Source organism: Staurois parvus, unplaced genomic scaffold, assembly GCF_062004578.1.
Source record: "Staurois parvus isolate SC_StPar_1 unplaced genomic scaffold, SC_StPar_1.0 ptg000021l, whole genome shotgun sequence".
NCBI lineage: Eukaryota > Metazoa > Chordata > Amphibia > Anura > Ranidae > Staurois > Staurois parvus.
The window spans coordinates 1,553,073-1,573,912 of NW_028317817.1; the positions used below are offsets into that span (position 1 = coordinate 1,553,073).

General features: G+C 40.8%; 1 protein-coding gene across 1 annotated transcript in view; it reads left to right on the forward strand.

Annotated features, from left to right (window-relative positions):
• Window positions 1-20,637, forward strand: part of TOPAZ1 (testis and ovary specific TOPAZ 1) — a 184,693-nt gene extending 164,056 nt beyond the window's left edge. The window contains exons 13-15 of the mRNA XM_089691165.1: window positions 2,594-2,797; window positions 4,465-4,654; window positions 20,069-20,637. Coding sequence (XP_089547291.1) covers window positions 2,594-2,797; window positions 4,465-4,654; window positions 20,069-20,279 — 605 coding nt within the window. The 3' untranslated portion in view covers window positions 20,280-20,637. The remainder of the gene's footprint in view (window positions 1-2,593; window positions 2,798-4,464; window positions 4,655-20,068) is intronic.
• Window positions 20,638-20,840: the final 203 nt, after the last annotated feature.

Sequence of the window (20,840 nt, forward strand, 5' to 3'; positions counted from 1 at the left end):
TGTTCCAAGCTGACAGAAGTGGCAGCCGGTGTGGCCTTCTGCTACTAGTCCTCAGGACTAATTTTTTATGTGAACCATTTTTTATTAAACAATACGGTTTTACACTATGAAAGGAACCTTTTTCTTTTTTGGATTACATGCCATTTGAATACCATTGGGACACCATCTGATTGCCTTGGGAGGAGATGACAATGGAGAGAGAAGAATTACACCAGGAGGTCCTGAGGTGACCTCAAAGCCTTATTTGACTTTTCTTGTATAACAGGGAAGTCCGTAACATCTGGCGAGTGAGGAGTGTCTGAATTATTGGTGGTGTACCACTGAATGGTGGATACAAGCGGTTTCTTCACTTTATGTGGACTTTTAAGTTATTTACAATAAGTGGAAGCTTATTGAACATGTTTGATGAATATGTGGACTGTTATTACTATTTGCACTAGTAATTATGTATTTTAGCGTACAGTGTGCACTGCTAGTAATATAGTCATATCAGAGTTTCCTGAGATTCAAAGAGGGCAAATTGTTGATGCCCACTTAGCTGGTGCCTCTGTGACTGAAGTTGCCAATTTATTTGCCGCAGGTACAGTATCAAAGGTTATGATGGCATATACCGTTAATGGGAAAACAACGTCTGATTAATGTAAGCGCGGTCAACATGGTCAACTGACGGAAAGAGACAAAAGGACATTGCGCAGGATTGTGACCAGGAATAAGAAATAACTGCTGCTGTCTAACAAAGACTGAGATTAAGCTCTGCAGTCACTTTTGCAGCAGTTGTTTTCTTATTCTAGGTTACAATCCTGCACAATGTCCTTTTGGTCAGTATTCATCGTCTGTATTTAAATGACTAGGTTCAAGCCATATGGATCTCATCCACTTTACTCTTGATGAAGATGTAAAAACATTTGAAACACATAAAGGTGAGATGTGACATGTCTTCAACCATGTAGTAATGTGGATATTATATGTTTACTCTGTTACAATATTGGATATGGTGTTACATGTGTTTTTATTACAGTATTTGTACAATAAACTTTTGTTTTTATAAAAAAAAAAAATGTATGTATGGTGCCACAACTCATATGCCCTTTAAAGGCCTTTGTTACAAAAAAAATGGTGGTTTTGAGTACCCTGTGGATATAACTGGAATAGCATTTTGAATATATTGGCATTATACTTTGCTGCACATACCTCCAAGGATGCCTTTACATTGTTCTCATCTTTAGTACCCAGTTACTGATTTTGCAATTACTATTTTTATGTCATAAGTTTTAGGGGGACTGCGGGGGGAGCAGCATACTAAAGGATTTTTACCTTCATGAATATAATCCATGAAGGTAAAAAACTTTCAGGCTTTAGCCCAGCTGCCCTATATGGTTGTATTGACACAACTAATATACAGTAGTTGTAGGGAATTACCACTGTTCAGTTCCTGACTGTCCAGTTTTTGAAAGCATGCTCACTTGAGCCTATGTTCCAGAAAAGCTTGCATAGGTAACTGAAAAGTTACAACTAACATTGTAAGCAATAGTTTATCTTCAGTGGTTCTGGATTTTGATTATCATGACTGCAAGTTTTTCAGGATTAATTCTTTTGTGTGGCATGTTTGTCCACATTGCAGGGATGAGGATATCTGAGTTGCCTGATCTTGTACCTGAGGTGTTTTTAGGTATTCTGAAGCTTTCAGGGATAGTTCTGAAAGTTACACGATAAAACAAAACCACCTGCACGAGTGTGGTGGACTGCTATCACGTCTTCATATGCATTCCTTTTTATGCAAATTACAGTGATGCTTCAGACATTGCTGCCTTCTAAGGCCTGGGGTTGTCTCGGTTGGTAACTGCAAAAACACAAGAGGGTGCACCAGCCTAGTGCATTATCCTATATGATATTTATTGATAGTATAAAATGTGCTCACAAACCATGTAGAATTGACAACATATCAAGCCACTATTCCATAGCTCTGAAGAAGAGGGTTTACTCTCGCAAAGTGTTAGCCAGCTAGGATCCTGGTCGGTGCTCTCCTTGACTTAGAGGTAATCTGCGGCTGACGAACCACAGTGCTACAGAATAGTGGCTTGATATGCTGTCAATCCTATATGGTTTGTTAGTACATTTTATACCGATTATCAATAAATCTAATTTTGCTGAAGCCCAGAGCCCCTAAGCCACAATATATCTTTAGGCTTACAGCAGATCAGACTCTACATTTTCAGCACAGTGCCAAAAAATAGAGAGCAACTGAGCATGTGCAGAGCAGGGTGAGACAGTGTATTACTGGATTTTAAACCGTATAGGCATTTGTTCTTAATGTTTTACATAGTTATACCTGAAAAAGGGGCCAGCATGATATGATCTAGCAGGACCTAATTTTCTGACTAAAGTTCTGACTTTAAGTACTTAGCTTGTGTGTCAGTTAAAAAAAAAAAAAAAAGAAAAAAATCTTTGACTGGAAAGTTCAGTTTCTTTTGTTTTAAACACGTCATAGCACAGTTTCTATGTGGTTTTAATGTAGTTCCATATCCTCATAAATACACTGGGGTTAGGAATTTTACTTGTTAATGTTTTTTTTTGTTTGTTTTTTGTATTTCAGCTGAATTCAATGTTTCTCAGTACAATTCGCTCTTTAACAAAGTGTTGAATTCTGCTGTGTCAAACCGGAGTCTGAACATATCTTCTTCAGTTGTAGACTTTATGGTTTTAAAGAAAATACCAATAGATTATATCAATCTGCATGAATTAATCACAGCTCTTGGATACAGTGGTCTTTGGCTTAAAGCAAGGGATCATTATAAGTGTAAGTAACAGCTGTGTTTTCATCTTTAATTTCATTTTGAAAGGGTAAGTCTTTCCAAGACTAAAATATTTAAGTTTTTTATTAGATGCTTCAGAGTTCAACAGTTTATTCAAGAATAGGTTCCCTTTTTGAAAAAAAAATAGTAATAAACGCATTTTTTTTTCAGGTAAAAAAAAGTGTTTTTATTATTTTTTGTTGCAGGAGCCTGTTTCAGCAGATCGCTGGTGCCATACAGGTCTTCTGCACACAGTTTATCTGCTTGTCCTTATGGGATGGGGGGGGGAGTTGGGCAGCGCCTGCAGCATTGGTAGCATGTTACATGTTCCACCCTAAAAATGATTGGAACAGGTAACATGCTCCCAAAGGTGAACTTATCCTTTAAACCCTCTGATACTCCAATGGTGTGATCTCTGCCATTGTGTTCCCAGGTCTGAACTACTGCCAAGGCCGCTACAAATGTAGCACCACTTTAAACATTGGCTTTTATATTGATTTCATACTAATTGTCAACAGAAGTCATGAAAACACCTAAAAATCCTAGTTGGATAGGAACAGAGTCAGAAACTACAGAAAGGTACATGCAGTGGATAGCTAACCAGAAAATATTAAAAGGCAGTAGGTGAGTTAGCACATTTGATCCTATCTATAAGTGAAGTATCAATTTTAGGTGGCCTGATTTTTTTTTTCCTTTTAAATCATCCTTTAATTAACCACTTGGAAACCACGCTATAGCCGAATGACAGCTACAGCGCGGTTACCCAGTTCTGGAAGGGAGTTATATGACATCCTCCCAGAACGTGCCCTCCCAGGGGCGGGCACCCAGCAATCTCCGTGATCGCTGTGTCCTACAGACACAGCTGATCACGTAGAAACAAACCCGCGCTTACATTAATACACAAAATAACTAAAAAAAAATATATTATTTTTAGATAAAAATCAAAAAAGTTGCTCACACAAAAGGCGATATAAATAAACAAAAAAAAAATGCAGCGCTAATTTGTAACAAAATAAATCATAAAGTCCAAATGTTCAAAAAGATTTTTGTTAAATTGCCCAGAGCGGAGTTCATAAGGTCCACCATCACCAAAGCATCCGAATGGATAAGCCCCTTACTGGACGTTCTGACCGAAACACACCGGTCAATAAACGCAGCCCAAAATGAGGGATGAACAGTGCAGCTGATGAAGCTGGCAATCCTCCCCAACATAAAATTCAGCCTTCCTCTCATAAGATCTTTACAGGCCTTGAAAAAGACTCCCATCCAGTAATCAGATGAAGAATATGAAAAGAACACCACTCATAGTGTAGTAATTTGAAATTAATTAAGTAAAAGGTCAATCACAGTGGCGTTTTACCACGTGATCAGCTGTGTCCAATGACACAACAGATCACCAAGAAAATGCAGTTGCCGGTTATCAGCAGCACTTTCCTGCTTTGGTACTGTATTTATAGTGTGGGAGATGAGTGCCAGCATTTGATAGGATACTGCAGTAAGTTTCTAATTATCTGCTTCAAACCAGCCTTGAATGAGTTACATGTGGAATGGACAAACCATTTGGCTGACTTCGAGGCAATATCACATAATACTATAGCAAGAATAATTAACAGTGAATGTGTTTTTTTTGTGTAAAATATTCTAACAATAACTTTTTGATGTTTTTGCTTAGGTGCTTTATCATTGGGTTTCTACCCTCTCTTGGATGAACACGTGAATAATACAATCCTTTACATTCCCTCTTTTATGTCAGCAATAGAGATGCTATTAACAATTGAACGTTTCATGGTATCGAATTCTAGCATCATTCAGCTACCAGGTGGATGCGGCCAAAATCTGCAGATTATTTTAAGAAAAATCTCGTAAGTTAAAAAAAATGTTTTACGTATATGCTTGTAATCCTCTTACCTTATCTTTATGGACAACCAGATTTATTGCTGCCTAGTCTGTTAATTATTAGCTCTTCAGGTCTGGTTATTTGGTAGACAATAACATGTCTAATTTCTATAGTGACAAGATTGGGTTGGGTATATGACTTATAATAGAGCACAACTGGCAAAGGTTGTTTATAGCCAAACACCATTGATTATGTTCACTGGTTGATGAGATTTTAGCTATAAATGCTTGGCAGTTTAGGATTTGTAGTTTGCTTAATGTGAACCTGTTGGCTTCCCTTAGCTGGTATAGTGGCCCCAGTTCCATAAAGCAGGCACAATCAGGTGCTTGAAGGCATTCACAGATTTCTTCCAGAGCAACCCAAGATCACCAAAGCCTGGAGTCCTCTAATATGTAAACAGCCACCACTTGAATGGTCTGAACCACCTCCCTCTTTGCCATCCTTTGTGTCCTGTGTAAATGAACAGTAGGAAGGCGAACCAACTGTGGGCTCTATGTGCACATTGGAGCTCCCTCAGTTGTGGCAATCCTTGTACATTTCAGGATCCTCAGATGCCTACAGTGCCTGGAAGTTCTGCTTTAAAGGAAATGCCCCCTTTCTCTTTAGCGCTACGTCATTTCATGAGTCCTCAGTTTTATGTTCGTATCTGAGGGTGATGTACCTTTTCTGCTTTGCTGAAAAAAATCACCCATATCTTTTTTTTTTTTTTTTTTTAAATCTTCAAGCCTCACTGTCTTCTAATGCCAGCCTAGACACTGCATATCCAGATCAATGCAACCTCCGTATAACCTTGGGAGCTGTACCTTGACCCCACTCTGTTGAGATGGTCTGTAATGTTGCTTTGGGCCCTGGATCCTATGCGGGTGCTCACCTCGGAACTTGGTGCAATACGTTGAGTTAGCCGCAGGGTGCCATACTGGACTGTGGTCAATCGCAATGGATCCCAGTCCCTGCAAACTCCTTCAGGGGTATTCCCACCATGGTGGATGAAGCATGGACTGTATTTACAGTCCAGCAACGTGGACAGGTAAGGCAGGGTCACCTTGTATTCCCCTCACATTGTAAAGTTTTCAAACTTAGTGCAAACGTTCAACCACTCAGATCTCTGTCTTAGGTGGATGACCAGGTGTTGCATCACACCACTGGTCGCATTCTTTAACGCTACTTCCGCGCAGAGTCCTTATAAGGTGCTCAGGAGCTTCCTCCTGACCTTTTGCAATGAGGATTTGTTATAGGAGTGGTTTACACCTGGGTTACCATGTACTCCTTACAGACACACTTACCCTATACTCCGCACACTATTCCGTGTGTACCCCACAGGAAAATACCCTCACTTGTAACTTTTGACACAGTCCAGGCAAAAGGGAGTCAATACAAAATTGTAGGCAAACATTCACACTGCTGAAGGCCTGGACAATAATCGGCTTCAGAATACAATGCATCTTTTGCACCTGGAGCAAGAACCAGCTGTAACACCAGTCTCTGCATCTGCTTCTAGCTCTATTTCAGGCATGAAACAAGTAGCCTTTTTGACTAAAGCAGAGGCTTTTACATCCGTCCAGGCCCCAAAATGCCTTCTGTTTCGTCGGATCGTGATATGCCTGTCCTGGAGGACACAGGAGGAAATAAAGAGTTAAATTAAGGCAGTATTGGAGGAAGCTGCAGAATATTTTTTCTCCCCCAGATTGTCACTATATTGCAGAAGGAGCTTCACACAACATGCTTTCTAGCATTGAAAAGATTACCTTTGGCTGCAAATGCTCACTTTCTTCCTTGTTCAATGTGTTTATTGAGTTTTACATAGCACAAATCACAACAGCAAAAAGACACTTGAGTAACCCAATGAAAGAGTAAGATTACCAAGAAACATTCGTGTGCACATACACATCATCATAATAAAGTGGTGATACAGACTGTATTGGTAAACGTAGTTGAGAGTTCAAATAGTTCCCACTGGGGCAGAAAAAAGATTTTAGAGAGAGTCAGTAAATTAGGATGCCTATTTTCATTTTTAAGTTGGCCACAGATGGGAAAGCTCATTTTCTTACCTCTTGCCATGCCCCTTTGAGTACAAAGAGATCTGCAAAACCCTGAAAAACATTCTCGGTTAATGAATAGATAGAATGTGCAGTCCAACAACTGGGTCACTTCTGAAGGAATTTTCATTCCCCCTCAAAATCTTTACTTAACGCTAGTGGAAAAAGAGTTTACAATGCTATGTGGGACATTTATGTATTTGCTCCTGCCGTGTCTGTCTTAACTGTTTCCTGCCTGGGCCAGTAGCAGATTGACGGCCAGGAGAGCCTTTCCTCCCTCCGGATGGACATCATATGATGTCCTCCTGGTCACGCTGCTCATGCCGCCCCCACACAGCACAGCAATGACACAGCACATCAGTGATCTGCATAAAGAGCTAGTGATGTTTGTTGTTTACCGTGTGATCAGATGTGTCCAATTACAGTTGGTCACATGTAATCAAATGCTGGTTATCGCCATTTCCTTTCCACAGCGCTGTCACTGTCTGAGGAAAAGTAAGCCGATAACCGGCTTTCCTGTGACAAGAGAAACACTGATAATCAGGGCACTGATCATCAGTGTAGCATATCAGTGCAGAATATCAATGCAGCCTCATCAGTGCCCATTACTGCTGCCTCATCAGTGCAGCCTCATCAGCATACGTCAGTTTGTTTAGCAAAAAAAAAAACAGTGGTGATTAAATACCACCAAAATAAAGCTCTTATCTATCTAAAAAAAAAATTATAACATTTTATTTGGGTGCAGTGTAGCATGACCACACAGTTTTCATTCAAAATGTACCGAAAGCTGAAAATTGACCTGGATAGGAAGGGGGTGAAAGTGCCCAGTATTTAAGCGGTTAAACAAAGATCTCACTGTTTCTATTGAAGTTGTTTCTTCTTTCAAAGATTCTGCAGAACCTGACCAACTTGACCTTTTATTTGAGGATCATGCTGTTAATGTAGCAGTTACAGCAACTGCCTTTTTTTCCTTGCTTTTCTGTATAAATGCCTTCGAGAACATGAGACAAACTGCCAGAATGTCTCTAATCACCTTTTTATGTGCAGAATATTATGACTGAAAGCTTGGACAGCTGAAACTGCCTGCATATATGTCTTTCCAAGGAAGAAGTCTGTTTAATTTTCACAGCAGAAGGTTCCATAACCACCTTCCTCAGGAGCATCAAGCAAATTCAGAGCACGTCTGCTCTCACCAAGTTCAGCCTTTCTTTTCCACAAGGCTTTGCCTTCTAAGGCCACCAAGCCTTTCCTAAACCCTTCTTCACAATGAAGGGGTGCCCCCACTGTCACGATCGCGGCGTCAGACCCCAGACCTTCTCACCAAACTCGTGACCGAAGGACTGGCCGATCCAAACCGCGATGTGATGTGTGTAACAATACCACGCCCAGCCGCACCCTGCACAAAGATTTTCCAGCTAATGGACTACAAACTATGTACCTGCGACCGGCGTGATTGTTACTGGGTCAGGTTAATTACGCAATTAACCCCTTTTACACCTCCACCACCTCCTTTTTGTACAGAGAAAGAGGAAACTCGCGTTATCAGTTATAGCACTATAATGATTGACATAATCGTCTGTATAAAACGATCCGCAGGCTGGTTATACAGAGGTTTAAACCAACAGTAGCGTCTCTTCAAAAGGCAGGAATTCGTAAATTGCAATTAAGGACTATAGAAACAGTTTAACAATCGCCCTCAGGCTGCTGGCACATAGATTGTGGTCCCACGAGCTGGAAAATCTCTGTGCAGGGTGCAGCTGAGGGTGGCATTGTTACACAAGTGACAGTGCGGTGTGAGATTGGCTGGTCCTTTGTCACGAGTTGGTGAGAAGGGCAGGGGTCGGCCACCGCGTTTATTACAGGTTCAGTCTGCGGTTTCAGAGGGATTCCAGATCAACCAAAGTCTACTGAAGGACAATTAGATTTGAAAAATGCCCTAAGCCCTGGTTCACACCAGTGCAGCTTGTCATGCAGTTTGACAGTTTCAAATCGCATGACAAGTTGCACCCTATTTTCCATAATGGAACCATTCAAAATTGTTCAACTCCCATGGAGTCAGTCACACCAATTTTTACAGTAGTTCCTGCACAATTTTTTTGGCGATTTCAGGTGCAACTTAAAAGGTATAATAGGCGAGCGCTCAAGATAAACCAAATAAGCTGCTAGCATAAAGGATGAACCCCTGTATCCGCAGACAAAATGTAAATGAAAAATGCAGCGCTATAAATAAGAAAGTGACATGTGCATAAAGGCACAAATGAATGCGCTAAATGAGTGAAAACGAGATGTCGCCAACTAGGTGACAAGTAAAATCTTGAGTGGATGAGTCAAACAGATAAAAAATATACATTAGTGAAATAAATAACCAGTGATCATCGTAAAAAAAACATAAAATGGAACAGATGACACTCTAAGGTATCCTTATAAATCTGTAGTCCAGAAAAATTGTGAATGGATGAGCCAATCAAGTAAAATAAATACTGGTGAACTATATATAGTGATCACTTTAAAGGATGCTCTAATGCAATAGATAACACTCCAGGATATCTATCTATGTATGTATGTATGTATATATATATATATATATATATATATATTGAGAGAGAGAGAGTCCAATAAAGGTGGTGAATCAGTGGATCCGACTTCCATACCCGTGACTTCTTGTGATATAAAATGAGGTGTGCTTGCACTCACCGGAAGCGCAATATTAATGCTCATGTGATAATATCTGGGAAGAACACTGGTGGTCATCGGGGATCTGGTCAGGGGCAGGGGGCTGCACTGGTACACACACACAGGAAAGGCACTCCAGATCTCACAAACTGGACCCTTTAAGCATACAGGGACAGCTCTTTCTATGCTTTAAGTCGCACAGATGTCTATCAAGTCGCACCTGAAGTGGCACTGACATGCAACTTTGAAATCATGTGACTTCAAAATCATGTGACTTCAAGTGAAGTCGCACAATTTCAAAGTCGGATCCAGTGTGAACCAGGGCTAAACCGCCTCTTGTCCTTGGATGGCCATTGTGCTAGTGCTGCCACAAGATGGGTTCAAAGGCTTTTACTCAATCCTGTTCACGGTTCCAAAGCCCAACAGCAGTATTCATTCAGATAAAATTCTGGCGCAAAAAAGTGGTAGAGGACGTGTACACAAGCAATGATATAAATTAAATGAGATTAAAAACACCGCCAATGAGGTCCATATATATATATATATATATAGATAGATAGATATAGTCCTTAATATACTTGGGTGATTAACCGCTTCCCGACTGCTCTATAGCAGATATACTGCTACAGGGCGGCACGGGTGCGCAAAATCGCATAAATAGGAGGAGTTGTATGTAGGGTCCAAGTATTGCCTCATGCTAGCAGTAGGGATACTGACCCTAACAAAATGAAAAACTAGTGAAAAACGGTCAGAAAAGATGAGTAGGGAAAAAAGTGTCAGTGGCCTCCACCTGTAAAGCCATCTAGTGCACCTGTTGTTAATTTAATTAACACCATAGCAGCTGAAATATATTAACAACCCCCTCTGCTAGTTAACGCAACTGACCAGATCAATAGCCCAGGAGTTTAATTGACTTGATGCTATATTCTGATTAAAAAGTGTTCCTTTAATTTTTTTGAGCAGTGTATATCCTACAACCTGTCACACTGTAAAACAATTGGTGATTATATAGTGAATAATAAGCACACAATATCCTTCAAAAACATTTCCTTTAATATGACAAAACACACCATTCTTTAGTGCAGATCGCCCATACACCAGGCGATGTTTGTGCATTTTCAGTTGTAACCATAAAGTGAATAGTGCCCAATAGGTGGTTATTTCAAATAAACACATTCAAAGGTGAACTGTTTAACACCACACTGTGCCATTGGTGATTGTCAGAAATCTTCCACTCTTGTTCCCAACACCACAAAGGGGTTGATTTACTAAAACTGGAGAGTGCAAAGTCTGGTGCATCTGTGTATAGTAGCCAATCCACTTTTATCCTTATATTCAGTTAGGCTTTGGCAAAAAAAAAACAGAAGCTGATTGGTTTCTATGCAGAGCTGCACCAGAGTTTGCATTCTCCTGTTTTAATAATTCAACCCCAAAGTCTCTTACCAGATCACTATGACCATAAAATGGTCTGAAGAACTCATCAGGATAATGCCTTCAATTCAATCTGTAATCCACTCCAATTTACAGGTAAGGGATTGCCCAAAATGGATCAAAATAAACTTTTCATGGTGTAATATGTTGAAAATAATCTGCTTTATTAAAAGTAATAAAGTGTGCACTTACAAAGTAACATTCCCGGTACTGCTCAGTATACTTCAAACAGGCAGATGAATCCAAGCCAGCCAACCACTGATAACTGTACATGATGATGTCATGTTGTGGCCCCACTCCAGGGGCGGACTGACCATTTGGTCAGGGCCTGAGGTCAGTAGGGGGCCCCATGAAATGCCTCTGGTACCTTTTTTCATAGGCTTTTTTGAGTTTGGGCAAGGACAGAGGAGCCCCATGATCCCCTATTGCCCGGGGGCCCCATGAGTTGTCAGTCCGCCCCTGCCCCACTCTACGCATTTTGTCACAGATGACATCAGGAGACTGGCACCTTCTCTTGATTTGCCAATGCACCTATGTTCTCAGGAAAGGAATCTTATCTTGGTGGATCACATCCCCCGACCCTATCAATGAAGAGATATCATAACAGATGCAAGTTTCTCAAGCTAGTCACATTGGAGTGTTTCAATCCCTAACAGTCCAAGGGACATGGTCATTGAGGAAGGCCAAGTTTTCCCATCAACATCTTAGAGCTCAGAGCAGTCAAGTTGGCAGTGCAGCCTTGACCCCCCTTTTAATGGGCACCCAGTCATGGGTGCAGTCAGGCAGTGCCACAGCAGTTTCCTACAGCTTTCATCAAGGGGGTACCAGGAGTCTGACTGCCTTGAATGAAGTGAACCAGATCATCTCTTGGACAGGAACTAACACCCCAACCCTATCAGTGAAGAGATATCATAACAGATGCATGTTTCTCAAGCTAGTGAGAAGCGGAGTGTTTTAATCCTTAAAAGTCCAAGGGACATAGTCATTGAGGAAGGCCAAGTTTTCCCATCATCATCTTGGAGCCTAGAGAAATCAAGTTGGCACTGCAGCCCTTGACCCCCTTTTTAAAGGGGCAACCAGTCATGGGTGCAGTCAGGCACAGCAGTTTCCTACAGCATTCATCAAGGGGGTGCCAGAAGTGTGACGGCCTTGAATGAAGTGAACCAGATCATTTCTTGGACAAAAACCTACTGTCCAGCGATCTCTGCGGTCCACATACCAGGAGCAGACAACTGGAAAGTGGATTATCTCAGCCACCATTGCCTGGATCAAAGGAAGTATGCTTTTCATCCAGATGTCTTCAATCTAACATGCCAAAAATAGGGGATTCCAGATTCAACAACAGACTACCTCTGTTTGTTTCCAGAATCAATGATCCTCTAGCTCTAGCCTCAGATGGCTTGATAATTCCCTGGTCTCAGTTTAGGCTAATTTACACCTTTCATCCAGTGTGTTCAAAAAGATAGCGCAAGAGTAGAGGACAGTGATTTTAAGTGCACAAAAATGGCCCAGAAGAACCTGTCATTCAGATATACTCGCATTTCAATCAGCCAACCCCTGGGCTTTTTCCAACAGACTAAATCTGGTAGCTCAATGCCCTTAATTCCATCAGGCTTCTCAGTCTCTGGCTTTAACATGATGGCTGTATAAACCCAGGTGTTAAAGGATAAAGGGGTTTTTAAGTCTGTGATTCCACCTCGGTAAAGGATTTCCAGGTGCTTTTCTTGTGAACATTGGCACGTCAATCCAAGAGATTACTCTGTACCTCGCATTCTGGCCTTCCTACAATTAGGTCTTGACCAGAAATTTGCCTTAACTGCTCTTAAAAGGTCAGGTCTCAGTTTTATCCATTCTTTTTCAAAGGCCTCTGGCTTCATTCTTCCTGGTATTAAAAAAAAAAAAAAATCTACCTACTAGATGTATCTTATTAAGCCTTCCTTGCAGCATCCTGTGCTTCCTTGGGATCTCAGCTTTGAACCAATAATGTCCTTAGAATATTTGGGTATTTTATAATAGACACAGCAAAAGCTCAAGTTTCCTTTCCTAGAAGAAAATTCAAAATCTCAGCTTCTAGACTCAAACTCTCTAGTCCAGGAGTTACCTGAACCTTTGGTTCTGCATAAGAGTCTTGGGGCAGATAGTTGTCCCCTTCAGGGCGGTCCCATTTTTCCAGTTCTTCTCCAGAGTTGACACAACTTGCTTTTCACTGCTCTGGTGGCTGTGTGGGATCATTATACCCTGATTTACACCTTTTCCTCCCCTGAAATTCCTTCCTTGTCTGCTGCAGGAATGAGATGGAGAGCATTCCAGTAATCCTCCTAGCTCCAACCCAGCTCAGGTTAAATCCTGGCTTTTTTACAAATGGACCTGGACCAGCATTTGACCCTTAGCACCATCAACGCTCTGGCCTCTAGTTTCAGAGGATATTGTCTTCCCATTTCTTGGTCAAGACTTTTTTGTGTATGCCATATGACTCCCCAATGACTCTGTAGAATCTTAATTTTGTTTTCTCAGGTTTTCAGAAACTGCCATTTGAACCAATCAGGGATTTTTCCTTTTCTACTTGCAGTTGTGTTTCTTGTTGCCATTGCCTCTGAGGGACTAGTGTATGTAGGTTCTAGAACTTCCTAAAATAATTTTGGCCTTTTATTTCAACCAGGACATTGTCCTGTCCCTTTGTCCAGCTCCAGTTCATCAGAAAGCGTTCTGTCCCCATTGTTTGGATTTAGCTCATGATGTGTGTGTCATTTCACAGCCACTGCTTCCATTAAAAAAGGCTGACTCTCCCTTTGACATTTCTGATGGTGCCTGTAAAAGGGAACCTACTTACCACTCCATCTTTTCTCTGTTGCGCAGACAGACCTTCATCCAGGCTTGTGGTCTTAAGGATTGGGTTGCACCCTTTACTTTCAAGGAGCTTGCCACTGGATCTGTCAGCACTTCTTGGGCTTTTCTGTAGCAAGAAATCGTTTCCCTTATTTGCAAGGCTGCCACCTGGTCTTCTATTGACACATTCTGTGAAGTTGTTCAAGGTGGATGTTCAGGTCTATTCTGATGTCATCTTCAGGTGTAAGGTTCTGCGTGTGTTTTTTTGAACTACAGGCAATCCCCATTTCTGTGTTTTTTTTGTTTTGTTGGTTTTTTTTGTGTGTGTATGGGCCTGTTCGTGTTTTGTTGCTGTTGCCCTCCCCTCAGTTGGACTGCTTCTGGACATCCTAACAGTCTCTGAATAGGTGTGCACTCACTGTAAAACTCATTTGTTAGAGTCCATTCAGGGACACAGATGCCAACCCTCTGTGTTTATGATCATGCTGTTGGTACAGCTTTTCTACAAACACTAGTCACAGCACTTGTCACTAAATAAAATGGTTAGCTTACAGTCCTGTTTACACAATACGTTTGGTTTGCTTTGCTTCAAAAATTATACCCCATGTCGCTTTAGTGGTGCTTCAAAGCATCTTCAAAGCCTCCATAGAACTCTGTTATAAAGGTCGCTTACAGCACCTACAGCATTTGGGAGTATTTTAATTAGCTTTAGCTTTGCTTTGTTTACGAAATATTGCAGCTATGAGATGTCAACACACACGGGACAATCTGCCAAGCTTCATTAAGGCTTTAAAAAAACACCACCGAAGCATCAATGAAGTACCACCGAAGCATTGCAGAAGCATCAAAAATAAATGTTGAAGCAATGGGCATTTTTAATGTGTGTTGAAGTCGAATCAAGTCTACATGAGCCCTAAAGTTTTTTTTTTTTTCCTTTGGCTTTATAGCCTCCCAAAATATACAACTCTGTAGTCTTCTCATGTGACCATCCTGGAGGATGACTTGGGGGAAAAACAAGTCATTACCTGATAGCTCCTTTTCCAGGAATCCTCCAGGACAGTAAGATTCCCGCCCTAAGGTTCTCATTTTATGTGTGGGTGGTTTTGCTTGGAAAAGGAGTTATCAGGTAATAACACATTTTTTCTTTAGATACCCTGTGCCTATGGAAAAGGAGTTTTTTAAAAAAAATTGACTGTGTCTGCTCTGGACCTGATCGTTCTACTGTTTCCATTGATGGCATTCATTCCTTGAAGGATTCCGTTGACAGGCATTTGGAAACTTCTGAAGCCCTCCTTTGCCTTGGCCAGTCCAACCCTGTAGCCGGCTATTGCCACCTGTCGATTTGCCCATACCATGGAAAACTGGACTGAATAAACCAATAGTGAACGTTATCTGCATATAGATGATCCTAATCTTTCTGAAAGAGGTCATGATGCTCTTGCACTTATGCTCTTGCTTCCAAATGCCAGTGACACCACACCTTTTTTGAGCTCCTCCCCCGAGTTTATTTTGCTGAGGATATCTGGGTCTGATCCTTCATATTATTATTTACATTCCCTTCAGCACATCATTTTGTCAACCGGGAACATCTTGTTCATGAACATATCCCCAAAATGTCAGTGCACGAAAACTAAAGAATACCTTGAGCTCGAAAATTTCAGCCTGCTATGGCTAAAAAATCCCTTAAGCCACAAAATATCAGCACATTGGAACTTGTGAAAGAAAGGAGAAACAGAGACAGGATGCATCTTATTTTTCACTTTATTCTGATTCATCTCATTTTATTTGGTGAAGACCATTGTGAGAACATTTTGATGAACTTTTAAGGACAATTGACTTTTTCTAACTGCTGTTTGTTGAATGTATATGTTCATGAACATGCTGTCATTGGCACTGTTTGGTTGCATCTTCATGAAAATTTCCCTTAGCTGCTGCTGGCTTACTTCTTCAGGACAGCCACTGCCTGGCTTCTCCACTCAAGGTCACTGGAACTCCATTCTTCACTACATGTGGAGCTTAGAGAGTTATACAAACCACAAGATCTCTCTGGTTATAACCCTCAGACTCTGTCCTGAGTTTTTATACGCCCCCCTCCCTGTGTCAGGGTCAAGGATCACAAGGTTGCCTGTTTTAGAAGCTGATAAGTCCATCTGCTTGCACCTCTTTAAAAGAACTGACTTTGACCAATACATTTTTTTTTCACCAACCTGCTATTGAAATAGGTCACATCGCTCAGGTTCTCAGTACCCCCACCACCACCTTATCTGCTTGTTTCCCTGCTATATACAGTCTGTGTTGGCTACCCTAACATTTCCATGCTAACCAAACCTCTTAAATCATGTGACTGCTCTACTGTCTTTCACACAGAGATCTCTGAGTAACTCTAATTCCCTGATATTCACCAAAGAGGCACATTCCAACCTCTAGGTTCTTTATCAGGAGTATGCAGATTGCTCCCCCCATATTTGGTAATCTGTTATGTGAGGTTGTTCTCACCCAGTGTGATAGAGAATCCCATCCTAGAAATTGTTCCCAGTTCACATGTTGCAACTTATCTGGGAATGTTATTCTTCCTATGTCCTGCCTTGAATGTATGTCAAACACTTATGATTTGCCTTATGGGTAGGGTCAGGACTGTCCTATATGGCAGCCTGTTATGTATTCCCCTATCTTTGTAAGCAAAGCAGGAGTGGTAAAACATGTCAAGGAAGGCTGGTTTTGGGTTGGACACATCACTGTATGCAATCAACTTATTGATTCTTAAAAATACCACAAAAAGAGCTAATTGGAGTGCAGCTGATTTTTTTTTCCTATTTTCGGTGAAAAGCGGAGACGAACTGTGATGGCTGGCACCCAAGTTGTCCATGGGCAGGAGAGACCAGTCTTGAGTGGAGCTATGGATCTGTGTGTATGTGTTTCCATTTTTTGGCAGTTTTATGTTTAAGCCTCTGCTGATCTCTGCTTTGGCTAAACGGTGCCTCTGCTGTAGTGTACCTGTTCAGGTTCATTGACCTTTCTTGTTCTTCTATGGCCAGTTTTGTCTGTTTTGTTGCCTACCCCTCAATTTATTGCTTGGTGATGTCCTACAATTTAAGAATCAACTCCTTGTCCTGTACTCTACAATTGTGATCATAAACATTTTGTTGTGCCTATAAACTCCATATCTAGGAATACAGGAAACGGCTCCCTTCCCTCTTCTTCTGTGATCTCCTTCCTGCTTGCTAAAAAAAAACTGGAGCGCCTCAGAGTGGGTGGAGTTATATGGGCAAAGCTTTTGCCAGTGTCCAACCACCTGAAGGAATATGTCAAGATATGGAATTTACAGGTACTTCAAAGTCCTATTTTTTTCTTGTGATTGACATTGTATTTTGTTTAAAAATCCAGCAACAATTATGAATGTAAACTAGAAAAGCTACAATTTCTGGGGAAATTGTGTGAAGTGTTGTTGCCTCCACCAGTAGTCTACAACTCGCACTCTAGCTTTTGTCACTCTGCTGCCTGCTCACACACCTGGGTTCCAATGGCAACTCACTCTACAGCAAGGGCAGAGAAGAGCGGTTAAAAACAAACTGCTCCAACTTGCTCACTTCACTGACGGTGGCCATCTTCAAAGGGTTGTAGTTTAAAAATTATAAATCCTACACCAAAGAGCTTTATATTGTGAGAATCACAAGACCCAGACCTACATTTTGATGCATAGTATGTCTCTGAAATATTAAAAATGAAGGCACAGTCGCAGTTTTTAGAAATTGCCCTTCAAATTTGAGGTGGCTAGAGTGGAGTTTCAATGAATGTCAATGGGCGGCGTGAGTTGAAAACAAATGGTCATATTGTGAAAACTATCAGGACTATGGCTTAGCCGTGGACATTTTTAGTGGCAGCAGGGAGGGAAAGCTGAACGTTTTGATATAAGATTTGTGTAGGTGGGCTTGAAAATGAGGGAGTGATGGCAGTTTAGAAATCACGTCCTGATTTTTCAGTTCACACTCTAGCTTTTGTCAGCTCCCAACTCCCAGTTTTGAACATTCCACCTTTCATTCCTATGGGACCAATTTCACCACAAAAACGCTGATATTTCGTTACCCATTTGGCGAAACGTTCCACAAAGTAATAGCACACCAATCCGGAACAATCCGCATGTTTCAGTATATTACTGTCTATGTAGTGTAAAAACTGTGGGAGGAGTTAGGGTAGTAAATTTGGCTATAATAATAAGAATATATATGTGAGATAACAGTAAGCGGTCTTGCCATGCAAGAACACTTAAATATCAAAAGGCCTTTCTCATTACATTATAAAAATAAAAAAAAGTATTACCAAAGTAAACAAGCAAATTGCTATATGTGGTGATTACAGTAGCTCGTTTCTATAAAGCATGTAGTATAATTTGCAAATACTGTAGCGGTCCATCTTGTCTTACATGTTGACCGTTCAACAGAAGCTGGTCAGCTTAGTGGCTGTCAGCCTATAGTCTTCATTGAACTACCATAGCGCTGTGGTAGTTCATTGAAGCTTCCTGTAAGAATATCTGCTTGCTCGTAAATCCCGTACGGCAAGCAGATATTCTGACAGATCTGCAGGAGACCTGCATGGCATCAGTGATCAGTGCAATGATTTCCAGGCTCCTTTGGAAAAAAATAATAAATGCATAGTTTTTTACCTGCAAAGAAATGTGCATTTATTATTTTTGTCTAAAAGGTGAACTTAGCCTTTAACTTTTTTTTTTCACAAGGTTCCCTACGTGATGATTTTTTAGGTGACAGGTTCTCTTTAATGAGACCCTGCAAGATTCCTCTGGGCTCCACTGGATGTATTGCAATGCATATTACATCACAATACATTTCTCCCCTGCTATTCTAGTCGGGGAAAGTGACAGCGGTGACCCGGAAGTGATGTCATACACATTGCCTTCCGGGTCACAGTAAGAAGGGGAGGAGAGCATATGGTCTTTCCCCTCCACCCACCGTCACCCACCATGCAAGCCCCAGGCCTGCAGATGGGCAAGCAAAGCTCTCAATACATGGTGGGAGCGCGCTCCACTCGCGGTGGGGGGTTTGGACACAGTTACCGGGGGCTGTGGAAGCAATTTCAGTTGCAGCCATCGGATTGTGTATAAACCCACCTGCTGTCAGGTCCATACGATGTACAGACCTGGCAGCAAAAGGGTTAAAAGGAAAAGTAATAAAAATGAATATAACACAAGAATCTGAGAATAATAAATCTAGTGACAAATTGAGAAAATGACTTTTATTTTTTTTTAAGGAAATTTTTTAATATTTTTATTTTTTTTTAAGGAAAATACAAGGCAAACATACACTGACACATTTATAAACTGTCAAGCCTATGGTTGTCAGAAAAAAGAACAGAAACAGAAGATTGATGAGATTATCTGTTTCCCTTATAAATGTTCTTTTGCGCAAATGTACATGCCGTCGACCCGATTGGCTCAGATTAATGACCCCCCCCCCTTCTGCTATTCTGACTGTGCAAGGGAATATCAAGATGCTGATATCAAAACAGATTCAGACATACAGTACATTCTTTGCATTTACAATAGATATTACTGATTTGCTTGGAATGTAAGTGCATTGAATAGGTGAATTAAGCTACAATTTAAAGAAGAACTCCGGGTAATTTTTCTTATTTTCCCATGCAGTGGGGCTGTGCCTGCACTGCATGGGTTAACCACTCTGCAGTCCCCAAGACAAAAACAAGTAGAGACATACTTACCTAATCCAATGATCCTCCAAGCGCAAGACTAGTCCCCACCACTCCTGCCACCCCTCTTCTCCCGCATGCTGGTGGTGTTGCGAATAGATTGTTCCTGACGTCATCACGCCCACAGACCGGCTCTGGACGTGCGGACAGCAGGAACAGTCCACCACTGCATGTGGAGGAGCAGTGTTTTCCGAAGGATCAGATAGGTATAGCTTTTCCTTGCGGCCCTAGACAAAATGAGCAATTTAACCCATGCAGTGCGGGCACAGCCCCACTGCATACGAAAATAAAAACTTCTGCCTGGATTGGGACCTGTGGGAAATTGGGTCCTGTAAATGTGGTTGATCTTGTAAATCGTCTTGTTTCTCTTTGTTGTGGACAGTTAACTAGCCTCGTATAATGTGCTGTGATCAAACATAGGCCCCTCCAGGTCATGCTCTAACTGGCAGTTTACACAACTGCTGGGAAATGCTTTAACTTTAGCACATTCGGCAGTTCACAAATGAAAAACAAATTCAAAGTGCTCATTGAATATGCAAGTTTTCTAGTAACTTTTACCTGACTGCATTTCTTTTTATTAACCTGCTTCTGTATAGTTAGCATTTTGTTTGACATCTGTCTGTATAACGTGGATTGTGTGTGTATGTACATATACATTTCCCTTATTGTTTCTCCAATTTGTTTTCCTGCTGCAGGGAAGAGGACACTTCTAAAGGTAAAGACCACTACCATGCAGCATCAGAAAGACTATTGGAAGCCAGCAGGCTTTCAAGTCCCAGACTTTTCATAAAGCACTTGACTGTAAATAACCGCAATGAGCAGGTGTACACTCTAGACCACAACTGTTGTGTTAAGTGGCTCAACGGGAACAGGAATTGGGCTCTGAAAGTTTGGAATTATCATTAGCTCCATATGAACAAGCAAATATATTATGCATCTATTTTGGCACAACTGTAAGTCTGTAAGTAATCATTGTTAAATATTTTGAATATAGCAAAATACAAGGATTAAAACTTTCCATTTAATGGTTGTAGGTTTAGTTTTATTTTTACTTGTTTTTAGTAGGCTTTAGTTGCCATGTTCATGACTAGTTTAAAGGTTTGTGATGCAATAAATAGTGAATAAATAAAACTAAATACACCTGTTTTTTTTTTTTTTTGTTACATATTTCATTTTATTTTTTTACTCGCTTTGAGTAGGGTCTTATTTGCCATGGTTATGACTAGTTTAAAGGTTTATGCAAAACAATAAAAAGTAATATATAACTATAACTGCACCTTTTTTGTACATATTTTTTTTCTTGATTCTGAATCACACTGATGTGTATTGTATGAAATGTGGACACGCGGTACCTGGAATTAGCTTATGAAAATGGAGGTTCTGTACATAATGAGCGAACTATTGGCGCTTTATAAATACTGTATAATAATATAATAATATTTACTGATGAAGAATGTTTGTGCTAAA